The 21,920-nt window shown below is 37.8% G+C and overlaps 1 protein-coding gene across 9 annotated transcripts in view; it reads left to right on the forward strand.

The window, feature by feature from the left end:
• Positions 1-11,246, forward strand: part of PPA2 (inorganic pyrophosphatase 2) — an 84,179-nt gene extending 72,933 nt beyond the window's left edge. For all 9 annotated transcript variants that reach the window (XM_067735425.1, XM_067735423.1, XM_067735426.1 and 6 more), the window contains 2 exons: positions 9,929-9,965; positions 11,034-11,246. In XM_067735425.1, the coding sequence (XP_067591526.1) occupies positions 9,929-9,965; positions 11,034-11,062 (66 nt within the window). In that variant the 3' untranslated portion in view covers positions 11,063-11,246. The remainder of the gene's footprint in view (positions 1-9,928; positions 9,966-11,033) is intronic.
• The last annotated feature ends 10,674 nt before the right edge of the window (positions 11,247-21,920 follow it).

The raw sequence follows: 21,920 nt of genomic DNA on the forward strand, positions 1-21,920 counted from the left end.
CTTGCTCAGAATAACTTAAGACATTAAAGTCATCTATCAAACTTGATCATATTCAGACCACATCAATCCTGGGCCTGTATGGAAACAAATTATAACCCCAAGGTTTATTAGTGGACTTAGAATAAGTGAACTCATTCTAACAAGTTAATCAACTTAGGTAATATTATCTTAAGACAGATGTGTAGATGTTAAATGAATCTGGGGACTTCCCTGGTGGTTCAGTGGTTAAGACTTTGCCTTCCAGTGCAATGGGTGTGGGTTCGATCCCTGATCGGGGAGCTAAGATCCCACATGCCTTGTGGCCAAAAAACCCAAAAAAGTAAATAAAACAGAAGCAATATTGTATCAAATTCAATAAAGACTTTAAAAATGGTCCACATCAAAAAAATCTTTAAAAAATAAAAAAAAAATAGATAAATAAATGAGTCCGAAGTTATGCTTAAAACAGGGCCAGATAGTAATACAGGTTTTCACTTTCTAGATGTGTATTCACAGAATATTCAGAATGATCGTTAATTAGGTGAGATTTTAGGATCAAGTAATTGGTTTTGGTGAACATATACTTTTAAAGTATACAAAGAAAAGAAATGGACTAAATTCTTGAGGGATAAGGAGAACTGTTGCAGGAAGCATATACTGGTGAACATATATTGATCAAAATACAATTAAGTGTAGTAGCATTGAGACCTCCCCCCAAAATCATTAAGTGGTCACCCAACAATATGTACAGATCAATTAAATTAGGAAAAATAGTGTCACCATAACCAAGAAAAAATAAAAGCCAACACCCTGATGACTATTATTTGGATGCATTTTAGAAACAAAAGAGAAAATATCTACAGAAGTAATTTATCAGACGTAGGTTAGAGATCTTCAGAAGGATAGCTGATCTGAGGAGGATAAGGAGAACTGAAATGGTCAGAAAGGTTACTGGATTTTGTTTATAAATACAGATGTTTGAATTATATACAACCATGAAAGGCATGGCTGTGTCAAAAACAAGGTTTGCTACTTAGATCTGAACACACTAGGGATCCACAGAGGCAGTTGGTTACTCTGGGCTACAGTGTGTGGCCACCAGCAACAGGAGTAACTCTCAGTGGCAGTTCAACCACAGGACCACCCAATTACATTTTTTTGGGTAGTGTGTCTTTTTTATAGCCAAAAAGGTAGGACTCTTTCCCAGTTTTTGAAGACTGTATGACCAGAAGTTGGAGCTTTATTTCAGGGAACAAGGTTCAGAGCCTTTATAGGGAACAAGGAATGTATGTTTGTGTATGTGTGTGCACACATGAGTGTGCGTGTGTGCACACACATGTAGTTTTCCTTTCAGATCTAATATCAGTTGATATTTAATGACAATTGATTCTGGGATTTAAGATGCTAGTTTTAGGATCCTTTACTGTATATAAAGTGTTATTTGTAAAATACATTGAGAAGATGGGAGCAAAATTTACAAGCTTTGTCAATATATATAATTAGAGAATACATTGTTTTTTCTAGTACATGTGGACACTTCCAAAAATTGAGTATATGTTAGGCCACAAAGAGTTGGAAAACAAATACCAAAGAGTTGAGGTAATGCAGACCACTTTCTTTGTCAACAGTGTAACAAAGTTGCTAATCAGCTATAAAAATATTAAAAGAAAAACCCCAAATCTGTGTTGTTTGGAAACTAAAAATACATCTCAAGTCATGCCTCAAAAAAATGAATTATGAAAAATTATAAAATATTTAAAATTGAGTGACAACTAAATCACTCTATGTCAAAACTTGCATGATGCAGCAAAAATAATTTTTGAGAGAAATTAACTGTACAGCAGAAATGAAGAAAGAAAATTGAGATGCTGAACATTCAACTCAACAAGCACTCTGTTTTTTTCTATCTTTTTACATTATAAGAGAGAAAATTATAAAGAGTAGAGCAAATATTTAATGAAATGGAAAACAAGGAGATAATTAAAAGGATCAATTAAAATAAAAGCTGGGTTTTCTTCTTTTAAGGCTAATAATATAGACAAACTTATTACAGGAAAGAGTGAAATAGAGAAGCCATAAATAAAAATATCAAAAATTAAAATTAAGACATTATTACAGACACAGGAGATATATAAGTAATCAGAAAGGAATACTCGGGACTTCCCTGGTAGTCCAGTGGTTAAGACTCCATGCTTCCACTACAGGGGGGACAGGGGGCATGGGTTCGATCCCTTTTCAGGAACTAAGATCCCACGTGCCACGCAGTGTGGCCAAAAAAAAAAAAAAGAAAGGAACATTCTAAATTGCTTTTGGCAATACCTTTCTAAACATAGATGAATTGACAATTTTTTAAAAATATAAATTACAATGTCGAATCAAGAATAAACAGAAAACCCAAATAGACTTATCAGCAGTTTAAAGGAATACTTAATTATGAAAATGACAATTTCTCCCATATTAATTAATGAAGTCAATCTATTTTTAATCAGAATTTCAATAGGGTTTTCACTGAACTTGGTAAGATAATCCTAAAATGTATATGGAATATTAAAGGGCCAGGAATAACCTAGAAAAGACTGACAAATTTAAAGGTTTTTTTTCAAGCTGTAAACAATTAAAGATACCACAAAATAAGTCAAAAGGTAAGCCATTGATTGGGAGAAGGTACTTGCATATAAGTGACAAAAGGATTAACAATTTATTCAAATCAACAAGAAAAAAATAACCAGTAGGAAAATAAATGGGCAAAAGTATGAATGGGCAACTCACAAGAGAGAATATTTAAATTGCCAGTAAATATGTGAAAATCTGCTGTATTTCCCCAGTGATCAATGAAATCAAATTAAGACATAGTACAATTTCATAGTTATCAGATAGGCAAACGTTTACAAGTGTTTTTAAGCAAGTGGAGAAGGGAGACCACTCGTACTTGTTGATATGCTTTACAGGAGTATAAATTAGTACAGCTACCTTGAAGAGCAATTACGTGATTTCTAGTATAGTTGAAGATGCTTATAACCCACTACTCTGAAGTTACCTTTCTAGATGTACATTCTACAGAGACACTAATACATACGTTTTTATGATCAGACATGGGAAAGTTGGAAACTGGACAAATGTCTGTCAATAGAAAACTGGGTAAATAAACTGTAGTATATTTGTACAGTGGAATACGATACCACAGGTAAAATATGTGAATTAGAACTACATGACTCTACATGGATAAAACCTGAAAGTGCAGTATTGGGTGAAAAAAGCATTTGCAGCAGGATATAGTATGCATCATTGAAGTAAATTTTAAAACACCCAAAGCAGCACCATATATTTTTAATGAATACAAACAGATACGTTGCTCACATTTTAGAAACATAAATAAGAACAATAAACACCAGTTTCAGCGTAGTGGTTAGGAGAAGTTACTTCTGAGAGGGAATAAAAATAAATAAGATCTTTATTTTTGATGAGTTGGGAGAAAAAGAGACTTCACTTGTAACTTTTCTGAAATAACAATGTTAACTCTAAAAAAATCTAGAGAGTAGATATTTGTTATAATGGTCTCTTCATTTTCTGTGTGTTTGAAGTATTGATATTTCATAATTAAGAGAATTTGTATGCCCAGAAAAACAACACAGAAAATTAATGAAACCAAAAATTGACTCTTTGAGACCAGCAAAACTGATAAACCCTTTAGCCAGAATGTTCAGGAAAGAGAAGAGAGAAGACAAATCTTTAATGTCAGGAATGAGACAAGTGGCATCACTACTGTTTTAGGAGCTATTAGGAGAACAATAGAGAAATATTGTGAAAAAACTCTATACCAGTTAATTTCACAAGTTGGATGAAATGGGCAGATTCCTTGAAATACGTAAACTACCAAAACTCACTGAAGAAGAAATAGGCATAAACAACTTAAATTTGCACTTAAAAACCTTTCTGTAAATACAACTCTACAACTCTAGACCTCGGATCCCACTGCTTTTATTAAGCATTGTACTGAAGCTTCTAGCCATGCAGGAAGGCATTAAAAGGAAGGAATAGGCATCCAGGTTATAAAGGAAGATGGCATGAATGTCTATATTAAATATTCCATAAAATCTAAAGATACTAGAATAAGTGATTTTAGCAAGGTTGCAAGATATAAGCTCAATATACAATTAGCAATTGTATTTTTATAAGGAACAAAAATTAGTGAAAAATAAATACATTATTTATAATTGCTTCAAAAATATGAAACACTTAGGAATAAATCTGGAAAAAAAATGTGAAGAACCTGTACCCTGAAAACTGTAAAACATTGCCCATAGATATCAGAGAAATAAATAAATGGGAAGATGTATCATGTTCGTGGGTTGGAAGACTCAATATTGTTATGATGTCAATTCTCAAATTGATCTATAGATCAATTAGAATACCAACTTTGTTCTTTACAGACGTTTTATACAGCTACAGTAATCAAAATAGTATAGTAATGGTATAAAACTAGAGAAAGATCAGTTAAAACAAATCCAGAAATAGACCTACATATATGTGGACAACTGATTTTCAAAGTAATAAGTTTTCAACAAATAGCGCCTGAACAGTTGGTTATTCCGTACGGGGGCAGTTAATATCAGTACATACTGTGGCCACCTCTTTCATCCCTAAACTTTACCAGCAATCTCATAAACGCATGTTGGCGTTTACATAACCAAGCGAAGGACTTTAGGTGAATCCATCATCAAAAGTGTCTGATGTGAGTCTGAGGCATTGTTATAGCTTAAAAGCAATAGCACTTAAAAAAATTCACACCAAAGCCATATTAACATTTTTTTAGAGGCCCACAACAAAGATAATCAATAAAGCAGCTAGTTTAGAAGTGCACACTTTGGGGTTCTGTGCTCTAATGGGAAACTACCAACTAATGAATATTTTTAAATAGTTTCAAATATGAAAAGTAATGACCAGAAGAAGAATGTTACAGCTCATTATAGTTGTTGGATAGGACTTTTAACAGCATGCTTCTCAGATCGTTTCCTTTGGGCATGTACTTCATCTCTGCTTAAAGCTATTGATGACATCAAGAATAGTTTCCTTGCACATCTCAGAACAAGATGACAATCCTTGGCTTCTGGTTTTTTAAATCAAGCCAACTCAAAACTAAGTTCTGAAATCACTCTGTCTGGGATGCCGTCTTATTACCAGGGTTGCTTGGACCTCTTGGACTGCCTAGGCAAGAGACCCTTCCCTCTGTGGGCACTCACTTTACATCTCCATCAAAGAGGACTGTGTTTCCCCTTAGAGTGGAACCTTTCTGTGGATGTGATTTTTCTAATGAGGTCATGCTACAATATTTATGCCATACAGATTTGTTTTATTTGTGACTCTGAAAATGAACATCTTTGTGGCAGTTTACTATTAAAAAATTTAAATAATGTATTTTCTTGGTAAATCAGGATCTGATTCTAGTATATCTCCCTCTTCCTTTCCCTTTCTTTCCTCTTAAAAGCTTCACTGCATTACCACTCAAAGATGAACAAAGGAGATGAAAGTAAAATAATTTTTTTCAGCTACTAGCCAATTGTATACATTCTTGAAAGGAAGAGGAAGTAGATTAAACTAACATAAACCTAAAATACTCTTACAGGGACTTCCCTGGTGGTCCAGTGGTTAAGACTTCACACTCCCAGAGCAGGGGGCTGGCGTTCAACCCCTGGTCGGGGAACTAGATCCCGCGTGCCGCAACGAAGACCCGGTGCAGCCAAATAAATAAACAAAAAAATGTTAAAAACAAAAACAAAAACAAAAAAAACCCTTACATTTTGTTTATGGATAACTAAGAATTGGTCACGTTTTGTTGATTTATAAAGCAGAAATCAGAAAAGAAATGTGAAAATAAAATGAATATAGATGAGGGAGATTAAGAGGTACAAACTTCGTTACAAAATAGATGAATCATGGGGATGAAGTGTACAGCAAGAGGAATATAGTCAATAATACTGTAAAATCTTTGTATGGTGACAGATAGTAACTAGATTAATCATGGTGATTATTTTGTAACGCATAGAAATGCCGAATCACTATATTGTGCACCAGGAACTAACCTAGTGTGGTAGGTCATTTATACTGCAACAAACAAACACACTCAGAAAAAGAGATCAGATTTGCTGTTACCAGAGCGGTGGGTGGGGGGAGGAAGAATTGAATGAAGGCAGTCAAAAGGTGCACACTCCCAGTCATAAGATAAGTAACTACTAGAGATACACGGTAGAGTAGGATAAATAGCATTCATGCCACTGTATGTTACATGTGAGAGTTGTTAAGAGAGTAAAGCCTGAGTGCTCATCACAAGGAAAAATGTGTTTTCTGTTTCTTTAATTTTGTGTCTATATGAGACGATGGCTGTTCACTAAACATATTGAGGTCATCATTTCATGATGTAAGTTAAATTATTATGCTGTACACCCTAAACTTATACAGTGCTGTATGTCAATTATATCTCAGTAAAACTGGAAGAAGAAGAAAAATGAATATAGAGTAACTGCCTTATGAACCATGGAAACATAATGTAGGGAGAGAATACCCAAGGTAATTTAATTCAACTAAAACCCTACTGCACCTGAATGAAAAATCAGGAACTTTTTTCTCTTTAATTTTGAATCCTTATAATAAAGTAAAAGAACATCAATCTTCATATCACATAGTAAAGCAAGCTTTTATGTTGGTTGAGTGTGTCATGTTTGTTAATTAATTTGAACACATGTAACCTGCAGGTGAAAATGCTTATAGGGACCTGGTGGGGTTATCTGAAGGAGTACAAAACAGTTGTTTAATAGTTCATATTCATTTAAAATACAGTTTCTACATGAGTAGGGACAGAAAAGAGTAAGCCTTCTTTGGTTGATAAAAGAGGAATACTTTGGTAATAAGAACACTAAATTTGTTTGAAAGAAATTAAAGATATGAATATTCATGAGAAGTATTTTTGGAGTGGGAGAGGAAAGGAGATAGCATTTTTAGAATGAGAGTATAAAGTAATACAATTTCCTGGAGAATTTATCTTAGATGAGTAGAGGGTGCCCACATTCATCCCCTACTGAGAAATTAGGAGAAGTAAGTAACTGAAAATCCTTCTGTTTCTTACAAGGAAAATGTAATGATGGTGACTTCTGAGAGTGAGGGTTGGGATTGGGTCACTTTAAAATGCTGCTCTGTGCATTTCTTTGTTCTTCCATTTTCTGTAAGCAAGTGTAATGTTTAAGAATCGGGAGGTCATTGACAGTAGGTGAAGAGTTAAATAGCTGATGTGTATCATGAACCCATTGTTGTTTTCAAATTTAAATGTTGGTCTCTTTTGACATATGTTAATATGGAAAAGTGTAAAAAACAAAAAAAAAACTTCCAGACTTTCATAGTTATTTTATCTCTGTTAGATTTACCTGTGATGTTTGTTTTCTTTTATATGAGGCTTTGTACAGTCTGAATATATTCTACCAACCAAGAAATAGATTTTAGGAATAAAGAAATAAAGCATTCTGGGAATTATTTTTAAAATAAAATGTAATGATAAATGTTTTAGCTAGAGTAGTTTGTCCATTTCTTTTCTGTAATGCTTTTTAGGTTAATGAGAAGCTGCTCGATTATTCTATTTCATATATCACACATTTTCTTCTCTTGAAATGTTTGACAGCTCCAGCAAGAAGCAGCTGCTAATTTTAAGCAGGAAACCTAAACAGCTACCTTTCCAACAAACTCTGTAATAGGCGTCCTGCACAATTTAAAGAGCATAAGAATTTCAAAGAATAAGCAAGTTATTCTGTTTCATAGTCTATATAGAAAAACAGAGGCATTAAATCCCAAAGGCCTAATCTCAGTTTTTATGTTGTAGTGTTACTTTCACACCCAGAATGATTTAAGTTCTGCCATCCTCAAAACCAACCATGGTTAAGCATTTTCTCTGTGCTAGGAAGCTGAATAGAATTTTCTTTCGGTTTTTTTTTTTTTTTTTGAAAGTACTTGGAAAAATCTCAAGGATGTTTTACATAAAATTTGTACAGAGGTCTTCTTTATTTACATTGTTATATCATCATTTTGTATGATAGAAAATAAAACAAAGCATATTTGATTAACCTTTTTCTTAAAGAGTAGAAGGAAAACTAACTTTAACCCATTTATGATTCAGGGGAATGTATTAGCCAGTGTTTTTTTCAGAGAAACAATCAATAAGAGATACATATGAAGAAATTGTTAAGGCTTAGTGATTCCAAAATCTGCAGAAGGGGATGGCCGGCTGGAGACCCAGGAAAGCCAGGGATTCAGATGAAGTCCAAAGGCGGTCTGCTGGAGAATTCCCTCATGCTTGGGGAGGCTGGTCTTTTTGCTCTGTTCAGGCCTTCAGCTGATTGAATGGGGCCCACTCACATTATGGAGGGCAGTCTACTTTACCCAGAGTTCATCAGTTTAAAAGTTAATCTCAGCCAAAACCAACCTCCAAGTTGGCACATTAACTATCATAGAGAATCTTTTAATATTGCTGACATTTATATTTTCCTGCTGAGTTGTTCTTCAGGACTGTCCTTAGACCTAAGGAGGGCCCTGCTTTGGGTCCTTCCTTTTAGAGGGTCCTGCTTTGGCCCTCATCCAATCACGTCCCTCCTCACAGGGCAAGACCGAGGGACCAAAGTTGTGCGTTCACCAGGAGCCCAAGCCCCCATTCTAGACCACCTTTTAGTTACTCAAGTCCCTGGAATTCCTTACCCAGATAGCTGCAAGCCTGTTTCCAGGGTCTACGTGGGCATCTCCCCCCAAGTGTACGTTCGTGACTGTGTGGACTCCGCTCACCATTACTTCTACAGCGGCCTGTGGGTGGCTGTTAGGAGGCAGGGGATACCTAGATGTGTGAGCTACCCTTGTGCACGTGAGGCCCTCAACACAGAATGGAGCCTGGGGTAGCAGAAGCGGGGTGGCATGAAGGCCATGTGCCTCTTTTCCGTACTTTGCCATGTTCAGGCAGTCTCTAAGGTGTCCAGAATGCTAAACGAGAGCTTCCAAGCCAGTGCAAAGGTATATTTATCAAGATAGTAGGATGCAACAGTTTTTATAGTCACTTTGTTAGCTTGATTTATAACCTTTAAATACTCAGGTGTATGATATATGGGTCTCCATTTGTACATTTGCCCCAGACCTCAAATATCAGAGGCAGATCTTTCCCACTAAGGCTGAGCAAATTCAGAGAATTAGAAGTTGATTATTAAATTTGAAATCTGAAAAGTGTGTTATAAAATCAGGGTGGTGGTTATACCTCAGGGAGAAGAGGTTATGATTGGGGAAGTGCCTGGCATGTTCCATTTCTCGACTTGGGTGTTGGTTACATAGATGCTTATTCTGGTTATCTTGGGCTTTGTGCATTCTCTGTGGAGAATGGATCTCTCTTTAAATTTCTTTTTAAACCTTTAAAAATGTATTGTTCTTAATTAGGAAGAAATCTTATATCTCAGAAAAACTTTTCAATCTTGTCTACCACAGGTTATGTCTGTTCTAGGAATCTTGGCCCAGTCATCAAAATAGAAAAATTAATTTAAACACTTTAGAAGACAGCTAAATACATTATATAATGTCTCTCTGTGTGTTGTACCTACGTCCATGTGTGTGCATGTATCTATGAATATGTGTTTTGGATTTTTGTTCTCAAGGTCTCAGCCAAAGAAGAAACTGAAAGAAAACCCCTCTCCTCTCTTCACATTCTCAGTAGTTCCCATGGGTTAATGACAGAAAATTTTTTCAAGAATGTTTTTTTTTCTTATTTGACTCTTAAGTCTGTGGTTTGTTTATCTGAAAGAACAGGCAATAACAATAAAAGGCAAAGAGGAGTATTCCCTTTGTTCTATAATTTCATGTTAAAAGAAAACCATTCTGGATATAGTTTCCACATCTAAACGTTCATTATAACAGAGACTCTATTCTTATCTTTCAGCTGTCATTTTCACTGAATAAAGGAAGTAATGAAGAAGGTATGGTATATGCTGGTTCTTGAGGAGCTAGATATGTAAATGTATTCATTTACAGTAGTGGAGACCCCAAAAAATACAATAGATTAATTTAAAAATTATATAAACTAAGTAAAGTACTTTTTTAGTCATTATAATTTTCAGATGAAATCAATTATTTCCTAATTTCAGAAAATAAGGAACATGTTTATTACTTTTAGGCTAGAAAGTAGTTTGATTGTGCAGTGACGGTTGGTGAAGTACTGAGGTTCCAGCTAGTCCTGATAAATTTTAAGCCTCCAAATGTCTGCATTTAGGAGACTTTATTTATTATCTATCATCATTTTAATGAACCACTCATTTTAACTAAAGATCTTAAAATCAAAATTTATAGTAGGATTAAAAATAGCATTTTTTTAAATTACCATTATTTGAAGCTGTTTTGAGAAACAAGTAAAAATGTTCTGTAGTAAAAATTTCAAAATACAAGCATGTGCGTGTATCATTTGCCTTTTAAAATATTGCAAGGCTTTTTTGCCTTTTTGTTTTAATATGAAACTTTAGAAGAATATTCAACTTGCAAGTTTGGAGGAAAAATGAGAACTATTTACTATGAATCGAGTTGTAAGATGTTTAGAAAGGAGCAAATGTATAGACATGATTTTGTGGGAAAGCAAACGATATTCCTTATATGGGAAACTAACAGATTGTTTCTTTGCAATACTATCCCATTTGGGGTATTTGACAGACAGTCAGATTTTACAGTACAGGGTTTTCCTAGACCTTTCACGCCGTAGCTAGGACACTAGCTTCAGTACTATTCGATAAAGACTAAAGTGACCCAGTAAGATGTAGGAAATAAGGTGGGAAGGCTCTAGAATATAAGACCTTAGCCAAATGAGAGAACTTAGGCTGAGGGTTTAAAGGTGAGTGGCTTTAAATATAGAAATGTGTCATACTGAGTTCTGATTGTTTTTATCTGCCTAAATCTTTCCGAAAGGTCTAAATTAAATTTGTCTTATCCTCCTTTCCTCCCCCACCTCCCTCTCCACCCCTTCCCTAACACCCTGCTTCCCCCATTTTTAAACACAGATCAAGTATGGCACTTCCTTGGCAAGTGATGAGAACATTTGAAGTTCTGCCATCAGGATTCCAGTCTCTAAAAACTCCAAGACTCCATCTCCCCCAAGTGCTAGAAACAAGCAGATCTATGAGAATTTGCTAACTTCCTTTTGAAACTTCTTTTTTTTTTTTTTCAAACTTTTTGAGATATGCAAAGTGTAAATAAACATTGAAATTTTTGAATTAGTCTCCTTTGGATATTTATTGATGTGGAAAGATGTTGTTGAATTTCATAGCAAAAATTTAGAAGCATTGAGTTTCACCAGTTGCAATTTGCATGCCTGAAGGAACCCAATGATTTTATTAACTTTTTTTTTTTTTTTTTTGCGGTACGCGGGCCTCTCACTGTTGTGGCCTCTCCTGTTGCGGAGCACAGGCTCCGGACGCACAGGCTCAGCGGCCATGGCTCACGGGCCCAGCCGCTCCGCGGCATGTGGGATCTTCCCGGACCGGGTCACGAACCCGCGTCCCCTGCATCAGCAGGCGGACTCTCAACCACTGCGCCACCAGGGAAGCCCTATTAACTTTTATTTCTGTGAGTTAATATAAAAATGATAAATTTAGTAAGTTAATAAGATTTTTATAGATATTATTGCTCTCATTTTCGTACCATATTATGTTTTTTGCGTCCATTGCTGGTGGAGACTTCATTTAGGCAACCTTTGTCCTCTTAATAGTCCTGTGTAAGTGTGTTTACATTTATTCAGGCTCTTTCCTACCATTTATTTTGTACGTCCTAAACTCCATTTGATTCTCATCAGGTCCTCTTAGTTTTACTTCTCATCTCTATGGTGATCACTCCCAAGTCTACATAAGAAGCCCAGGTCTCTCTCCTGGGGTCTGTCTAGCGGACATCTCTTTAAATGCCTTGAATCCGTCTTGTCCAGAACTGAACTCATCATCTTCCCTTTTTCTTGAACAGCGGAATTAACATTCTCCTAGTTCCCCTGTCAGACCCTTGAAGCCATATTGAATCTCCCTTCTCCTCTCTTTACTCATGAAGGTCATCTAAATGTTTCTTTGCCCCCTCCATTCCTTTGCACCCTTACTATGCAGGTTTTCCCCCTTATTTCTCCCAGACTCTTGTAACAGCCTCCTAGCTCTTCTCCATGCCTCCAGATCCCTCCCTCTGCCTCATTCCCATTGCTCCAGCCCAATTTCATGCCCTCTTGCCTCCTAACCAAGTTGATATCCTACCTCTGGCTTTCCTTCCTGCACATCATCTTCCACATTTCCAAATAGTTATGTTCCTAAAGCATGGATAGTGCCGTGTTAGATTTTTCTCAAAATGCCTTCAATGGCTTTTCATATTCTTGAGAACAGAAATCAGGAATGCCGTCTTTCAGCCATATCATGTTACCCCTTCTCCAAGCACATCTTGTGTTTTTCACGTTCCTAGTACTGTGCTTCTGTGGCCAGTTCTGTTCATATATTTTTTCTCCCCTTTTCTTTCTATTATCATAATGAACACATTGCATTTACATAATATGTTTTGTGGTTTACAAAGCACTGCTATAATAGCATTTCTTGAGCGTCTATTGCATGTTGCGCAGTGTTTTAGACGTCGTGCATGCATATACCCTATAAGGTGGAAATTGCCCACTTCACGTTGAGGCTTTGAGAAGTTTAATAACTTGCCAGAGGTCACAGAGATAGTAAGTTTCAGAGCCAGAATTAGGACTCATGACTACATGGCTCTAAATGCTATGGTTTTTTCACCCTGCTATGCATGCTGCTTCCCTCCTCCAGCCACCTTGTGATGTGGGCAAAGCTCAGAGCATGCCTATTTTACAGACGAGGAAACAGGCACAGAGTTTGTCATTAGCCCAAGTGAAATAGTAATGTTCACTTGAGATGTCTTTGGGAATGTGTGAACCTCTTTGAGGGACATCAAAGAATGTAAGGAGAGAATCTATTTTTAATTTTATATATTGATAGCTTAAGCTGTGAAAACAATAAAACTTATAGCAAGATATGAAATAGAGAACAACTATTATTTCAATTCCGTTGGCCCTTGAACAACGTGGGTTTGAACTGTGTGGGTCCATTTATATGCAGGCTTTTGTCAATGATAAATACTGCAGCACTGCACGATCTGCTCTGCTACTTGGTTTAATGCATGGATGCGAACCACAGGTACGGAGGAACCGCATATACAGAGGACGAACTGTAAGTCATACACAAATTTTCGACTTTGAGGAGGGTCTGCACTAAACAATAAGCAAATTATCAAAGGATGGCTTAACGGTTTATGGCATGTGGCATATTAATCTCCTGTGAGTTGGAGAAGAAGCCATGTCTGGTGGGCCTCGTGTGGGGTAACTCACACCTCGTAGATGGCTCCCCTCCTCCTAGCAGTCAGTGATACTTAGATGCTACCTAGTTAGTGAGCCTTGCTCACTACGGTACAGTTAGTCACAGTTGTCTTCATAGTATATGATTTTACATAGTTATAATCTTAAATACATCATTTTGAATTTTAACTCATAAGCATCTTTCTACATTGCTACGTAGTCATCAGTATTATTATGGTGACAATTATATTTCAGGGCTTCCCTGGTGGCTCAGTGGTTGAGAGTCCGCCTGCCGATGCAGGGGACACAGGTTCGTTCCCCGGTCCGGGAAGATCCCACATGCCACGGAGCGGCTGGGCCCGTGAGCCATGGCCGCTGAGCCTGTGCGTCCGGAGCCTGTGCTCCGCAACGGGAGAGGCCACAGCAGTGAGAGGCCCGCGTATCGCAAAACAAAAACAAAAACAATTGTATTTCAGCATCTATTTCATAATTGTTTCAGAATGTCTTCCAGACTAGCTAATCTGATCTTTGCTAGCTCATTCCCATGGAACAATTAACTGGAACACATACTTACAAAGGAAAAATCCTGCGAAAGAATAAAAATGAATCTTTGTTAAAAATCGCCTAAAACAAATTAGGAAACCAAAAGTGATCCATGGATGGGATTTTAGGTAACACCCACAGCTAGGTCCCATGGATATGAAAAATCAAAGGGGTAGACTGTCCAAGATTTATTTTTTCTCAAATGTCCTGTCTGAAATTTTTCTGAGCTTTTCTATATTTTTCACATACAGACCAAATCATTTCTTACATGATACATTTAGTATCACTCCGTTGTTCTGCAGAAGAAACACACTGAATTTCATAAAATGCAGTTCTCCATCAAGGACTACGTGCATTTTTAGCAGTTTGTGTACTCACTGATAGCAACATTTGATGATTTATTCCCAGGAGGGGGTTCACTGCCTTGTCATGACTAAAGATGTTTCTTGTGACCGCTGCTTAATCTTTATTACTTACTGCTTGATTATACAGTGGATCACGTCTTTAAGTTCTGGGTCAGGTATGTTCTTTTCATCCTTCTTTCTATATTCTGTCCAAGGTGATATCAGTGTTTGCCGGTGGGGTCTATGAAACACCTGCTCCAGAATCACTTAGAATGCTTCTTAACATACAGATTTCTGGCTTTCCCTAAAATCTACTAACTCAGAATTTCCGGGCTTGGGGCCATAAACTTGTTTTCCTCCCACCCCCATAAAGTTTTAAAACCATTGGTTTAGATAGTTGAGGGGTAGATCCTATTGAGAATTTCTTCATGTTAATATTCTGTTTGCGGTTATCTTCCCCCTTAAAAGAGAAGAAAGAAAACCAGATGTCTGCCTTTGTAGTGGACTTGTATATAATATTATCACTACTTCCTGTTAGAAAAAAAATGAAAGGCAATAAAAGTTATATGAAGTTTAGTGTTAAATATTAAAACTGTTCTTCTGCATTTCAAATCAGAGAAAAATGTACACCTGATGAGAATCACTTGTGATTTCTAAGTTATCAAACGTACTAGGTAAAGTGAGCCCATAATAATTGGTCACCCCCGCAGACCCACCCCTGGCTTCTGTCTTCCTAAGGCACCTTGAGAGAGAAGTGGCTGCTTCTCACGCGACAGCCTCGAGGTGTCGAAACAATGAAGAGATGGCTCTACTCCGACGGGGTGGGGAAGACAGCAGTGAAAGCAGAAGATGGAAGAGCTCTGAGGAACGTGTGAGCCCTTGTCACGCACAGGCCAGGATCTCTGTGGCTGACCTGACCTTTACCCTACTTAGATCACCTGTTGGGAACAAACTCCACTTCACAGATCATTCCCCACCTAAAAAGGAGCCAGGAACCCAGTGCAGCCAGGACAGAGGCATAAGCTCTTCTTTCCTTCAGTCAAAAAATATTCATTGAGCTCTCTTATGTCAGGCCAAACAATGCAGCTGTCAGTCCTTTCCTGAAGACCAGGACTCTCAAGGTATCCTGGTACCCCAAGAGGGAAGCTGCCGGTGCTTCATCTTCTCTGTTCAGATTCCCCAATGCAGAAAGGGGTCTTTCCCCTTTTTAAAGTACCTGGTTGCAAAGGGTTGAATCACGCAGAAAGATTAAGAGGTTTGACTACATCAGTCTAGAATGCATTCCATTACCATGATTTTAATCAGCCAACCCTCTGTTTTTAGACATGCTTCCTCCTTTTTGCTATTTTAAACTTCATTCATTCAACAGTTATTTACTGACTGCCTGTGTGTAAGTGCCAGGTACTAGTCCAAGTTTTTAGGATACATCAGTGCAAAACTGACAAAAATCCCTGCCCTTGTGGACCTCGTATTTTGTGTGGGGAAGACAGATCATAGACATTGTAAGTAATTTCTATAGTACGTAGGAGAGAGAGCAGGGAAAGGGGAAATCAGCAATCCCGCTTTTATTCAGGGGTAGGAACGTGAATTGGAGTTTTAAACTGCGTAGGTCAAGACAGGCCTCTTGGGAAGATGACAGCTGGGCAAAAGGTTGAGAGAAGCAGAGTGGGACCTCGTGGGTCTCTGGGGGAAGAGAACTGAGGCAAAGGAAATACTCAGAACAAAGGCCCTAAGGTAGGAGTATGACCAGTTTGGAGGAACAGCAAGGAGCCTGTGTGGCTGGAGGGGAAAGAGCGAAAGAAGCGTGACAGAGATGAGGTCCCAGAGGCAGAAGGGAGGGCATAGGTGGCCTTGTCAGCCAACCTAAGGCTTGGCCTTATACCTTGGTCAAGTGAGGGTATAAGGGAGGGTGCTGAGCAGAGGGCTGCGGTGATGAAAATAGATTGTGCTGGGGCTGAGTGTGCGGGGGGGACAGTGTAGGGCAAGGATGGAAACAGGAGGATTCCTTATGAGGTTTCCACAGTCATCAGATAAACTGTCAGAGTTTTTCCTTCTTTGAGATCATTTTCTCAGTACAAATTCCGTAAGAGGGCATCACAGAATAAGAACAATTTATGGCCAAATAAATTCCAATTATATTGCCACCCGTAATATGTGAGACTTAGTTTCTTCTTTCCTATCCTTCCTAGGATAGGATATTTTGTTGTTATTACTATAATAGTTAATTATGTATATACATAACAGTTAATTGTATTATTAACTGTTTCCCTACATTTTTACTAGTTATAGTATCTTTTATGAATGTTCTCTTTATTTTCTTTGCCTCTTTATCTACTGGATCTTGATGTTTTTATCAATTTATATAATATCCTTACTTTCAGATGCAAAATTTGGATCCTGGAGGCTGGATCCAAGTTTCAAGAGATTAGCCCACATTCAAAACTCGAAACCTGGGCCCTAAAAATATTCACGCAGAGCTAACCAGGGATGCATGGGGTAGTTCTACTAATTTTCCTGGTTTGAGGCAGGACTAGCTATAGGACTATCCTTGTTATGCTCCCTTATTCCTGCTTCCTGTTCTCTGTTAAAAGTAGAAAATGAAAGATACATTTTTTAAAGTTAACACCTTAAATGAAAAATGGATAAAATAGTACAACCAGTACAGTTTTAAAAGAAATCATGGAAGAATGCCAAACAATGAGTTTATCCAATTAAAGCGGCTAAAACTGGATGGTAGATGTGCGTCTGTGGTCCTTGACTAGGAGGATTTAGCAGTTGGCAAGATCAGGGATTACCATCCTAAAGCAAGGGTTCTCACCATCCGGGGAGTAGAACATGAACACTAGGATTCAGGCCAGAAGAGCACTGCTATGCACAGGTGGACAAAAACAGCTCAGCCCCCAGTGAAATCTGCAAGTAGACTTTGCTGTTCTTTCCTGCCTAAACAAACAGCAAGGCAGGCAGAGCCCCGTGCTCGGGGCCCTCCTTGTGCCGGAGGTGCCTGCAGGCTTGCAGTGAGTGATGCAGGCAGGTGTGGAGCAGAACTCGGGCTGTCGGCTCCAAGACTGATGCCCTTTCCACTGTATCTCATTGCTTCTTGCACTCTTTCTTATCCTCCAAGTTCAGCTCAAATGCTGCCTAGTCTGTGAAACCTTTCCCACTCTTCACGTTGAAATCAATCATTTTCTCCTCGGGGAGAGGGTATAGCACTATTGATTTATTCCTCCATTACAGAATTTCGGTCACTACAGCTGATATTAGAATTGTTCATATTGCCTCTACTACTGGATTATAAACTCACTGAGAGCGGAGACTGTGTCATGACAATTTTAGCATTATTGTTTTACACATTAACAATTCATGTTGGTTGTATTAAATTGATACTACATCCTGTGAGGAAGAAGATATTCTTTGTATTTTACTTATTACATTAACTGAAGTTTAGAGGTTCCTGGAAATCACAGGACTTCTGCATCTGAAGACAGTGTCCTATCACTGCATGGGAAGCATTTTGAGGGTATCTTTGCTCTATTCCAAAGCCATGTAAGATCTTTGAAATATAAGAATCTATTCCTTTTAGGGATATCCAAAAGAGGAGTTTTAACATATCTAGCCTACATACCAGTGCTTTTAATTTAACTTACTTTATTTTTAATGTGTATGGACCTGATCACTGTACTCAGAAAACTCCTCATAAATCTTAAGGAATAAAATTAAGCATTAAATATCTTCTTTTCTTTCTTTTTTTTTTGCAAGCTGTGTAATTCTTGCTTCTTAAAATTCTACTCATCGTTGATATTTTTCTTGAAAACCCTTCTATTTTACTGGGTTGTTTTTTGTTTGCTGTGGAGCCCTCAAATGAATCTAGTGAACATCTCTCTAGTGTAAAAAAACGAAACAAAACAACAAAAAACTGATACTTCACTTGTTATGAATTCCATATACTTTTTAATGCAGCCTAGAATAGTTTGTGCTTTCCAAAGAAATGATTAGTGTTACCCATTTTTATGTTCCCAAGTGAATCTAAAGGATATCCAGGAGGTAAGATTCTCTGGGAAGGATATTATCTATTATTTGTATTTAAGGCATCTTGAGAGTTCTTACATGAGATTCCTCTGATGTCCCAGGGGAAAAAAGTTCAACTTATATAAAAAACAATACCTTAATTGTGAAAATACTAAGGCTGATCATCACATGTTTACTGCTGCTCTTTTATGGAGTACGAGGCAAAAATAAACGTGGAATAGTTCAAAATAAAAATAGACTCAGTGCTCAAAGGCCAAAATTCTTGTCCCACAGTGGCTTCTTCATGGGTTTTTGGTTTAATTATTGATAATAACTTCCATGTTTGAAACTTGATCTTCTGAACTTGAAAGTAGACGTAACCTATTTTGGTTTTCAGATTAGGAACACCACAAGAAGCACCAGGATAGAAAACCTGAATAATCTCAAGAGTGGTAGAACAAATAAGATTAATAAGCAGTGAGAAAGGAGAAAAATGTAATCCATGTTGATCTAATATAAATAGTTCAGTTGATAAACTCATTGAAAAAAAAAAAAAACCTAAAACTCCACTTACTCTAAAATACTGTATTTCAGGGAATATTTTCTCACAGAAAAGTTAGCTTTTCCTACTCTTCCCACAATATCAAATGTCACTCCTCTGATTTCTCCTTTTATTTCATTTTTAAGAACAATTTGAAGATTTTAGAAGTTCTTGGTAGGCTTTCAAACTATAATTTGATTTTTACCAGTATCCACCCCAGCCTCGATCCTTCTGCCCCTCAAAAGTCCTATAAATATAATTTACAGTAGTAGTCATATTATCTGTAGAATATACCTAACCACTTACAAATAGATTTTCTGTAATCCAGAAATCAACCAAAAGCACAATAGGTATAGACTGTAGGTTGCTTTTCTGAATCTCAAGGGGGATTTAGAATATAGAACGTTTTGAACTGGAAAGAACCTTGCATGTAAGTTGAGGCAAGGAGGGCCCAGAGAGGTTAATTGCTAAAGCCACGCAGCTACTGAGTAAGGGAGACTGACCTGAAACTAGATCTTCTGAATCCAAACTTGTTGTTTTGTTTTTGCTTTTGTTTTTTGTCATGCTTTCCTGTGTACTTTGTGGTCTTTAGAGTAGAAAGGTAATTTTTGCCCCTTTTCTGTGGTATGCAATGGAAAATAATTGTGTGACTGTGGAAATGAAGATACTGTCAACTGAAAAAAAACAAAAAGCTCAATGTGAGAGTTGTGAGTTAAGTTTTGTCTGGAGCAAAATGAGGACTATAGCCCAAGAGACAGCATTTCAGATGGCTCTGGGAAATTGCTCCAAAGAGGCAGGGGGGAAGGTCAGCATTATCTATGATTTTAGTGAAGGGGAGGGTACGTGCAGTCAAGCACACATGTTGGCAGAGCCTTGCTGCTAGCCGCGAGGAGCAGATGTCACCGTTAATGATTTTGCTGCTTTTCTAGATACGAGGAGATGCAAGAACTGGGCTCATAAAATCTTCTCCTGAAACTACCTAACTCTCTGAAGACCTGTTCTGCCAGTTCTTCCCAGAGCACAGAAGGCCTCATTCCTGATCTCCACCCTGAACTCCTCTCAGGGGGTGTTGAAGGTCAGTGGCTGCAGCAGCTCATGATTTGATCCTTGTAGAGGTAGATGGCAGGTGCCAATTTGTAGTTGGCAATATGCATCATTGTGCAATTCTTTGGTGTAAATTTTTCCCCAACTATTAGCTCTTTAAAGTGTTTATGGTTATAATACAAAACAGTATTCTTTATATGGAGATTTCCTTTTTGTAATAGAACTTCTTGGCAGGCTCTCCATCCACAATTTGATATTTACCACTGCCCAACCTGGTAATATTTCTTGTAAGTATAACTATGAATTAAAGATCAAATGCAAGTCCTAGAATACAGTGTATGGCTTAACATTTTACTTGTGATTGACTTACAACAACTTTTTTGGGCAAAATTGTGTTTAACTTTTGTGTGTGGGTCTGACAATATACTTTTTGCTCATCTTTGGCGTGTTTCAATGCTGCGGCTCTCAGCATCCCATGCTGGGAACAGGAAGGAGATGAATGCAAATCTGTGGCTGTCTTCCCCTTAATGCTTATGTTAGACAATGAAAATGTGGATCAATCTTAAGTTTTTCATGACTTGTTAGTATGTTGAGCAAGTGGGAAGAATACAAACCAGCTATGCTATTAAAAATACTGTCTTTGTATTTGCTAGCATCTGTTTGGGTGGATGTTTTCGCCGTGGTGGAAAACAAAAAGTGCAACAAATTAGGTTTGCCACTCCTTAGTGCTTTTTTCCAATGTGCACTGAATGAAAGATTTAAAACAGAGACAGAATTCCAGAGAAAACAGGTGGTGTGAGAGCTGGACTTGATGTTGGCCAAATCCTCTGTGGCAGGGATTCACCCTCTCTAAGCAACCGTCCATCCCATGAAAGCTTTTTGCAATTGATTACAAGGAACATATTATGTGAGGAGTGTTGAGAGTTGGCCTCTGGGTTGGACACTTGGGAGGACTGTGACAAAGGATTATGTGCTGATACCTACGTGTACATGAAAAATTATCCATTTTATAATGTAATTTCAAGTTAGATTAGTACTTATTTCTTGGGAAAAGGAGGTACTGTTTATACTCAGATGGCATTTGGCTTTCTACCTTCTTTTCTCCCCTTGGAGGGACGATCTAACTGGCAAACATGATTATACTTGACTGTGTGTGTGCATCCATGAGTAGGGTTTAGGCAGTGCCTCTTGGAGAAAAAAGGGAGAAAAAATGAGTCTTTGTTTGTGGTCTTCACAAGCGGAAATTTGGCAATTGCTTTACATAGGACATAAATCTTTGATGATAGGATCAGTGTAAAAATTCTGTTCCCAAGAAAATAGTTCACAAAAACAATTATCTTGGCTTCCCTGGTGGCGCAGTGGTTGAGAGTCCGCCTGCCGATGCAGGGGACACGGGTTCGTGCCCCGGTCCGGGAAGATCCCACATAACGCGGAGTGGCTGGGCCCGTGAGCCATGGCCGCTGAGCCTGTGCGTCCGGAGCCTGTGCTCCGTAACGGGAGAGGCCACAACAGTGAGAGGCCCACGTACCACAAAAAAACAAGCAAACAAAAAAAAAATCTTCCTGTAATTTGTGAAAATAGGAGTAAAACAACTTCACGTACAAAGAAATAAGGTTATCATCAGGTGATGGGTGCCCCTGTGGCTTTGTACTGTCACAGAGAATATGGTCAGTTTCTTGCTGGCTATTGGCATGGGGCCTCTCCAACATGGCAGCCTGCTTCATCAAAGTGCCCAAGCCAAGAAGGAAATAGAGTCTCCCAGCAAGATGGCAGTCACAATATTCCATGAGCTAATCATGGGAGTGACATTGCATCATCATGCTGTATTCTGTTGGTTAGAAATAAGTCACCAGGTTTAGCCTACACGTGAGGGAAGGGACTAAACATAAGAGTGGATACCAGGAGGCAAGGATTATTAGGTACCATTTTAAAGTCTGCCTACCATAAGTAGTGGAAATTCAACATTGGACAATAGAAGGTTGTGTGTGAAGGGAGATCAATATTGCCTGTTCCAAGGGAAATGGACTTGCACAAGATTTGTGAGGTTTACCTGAGTCACATTTCCAGAAAAGTGGTGTTCTAGAAA

Source organism: Pseudorca crassidens, chromosome 4, assembly GCF_039906515.1.
Source record: "Pseudorca crassidens isolate mPseCra1 chromosome 4, mPseCra1.hap1, whole genome shotgun sequence".
Classification (NCBI taxonomy): Eukaryota; Metazoa; Chordata; class Mammalia; order Artiodactyla; family Delphinidae; genus Pseudorca; species Pseudorca crassidens.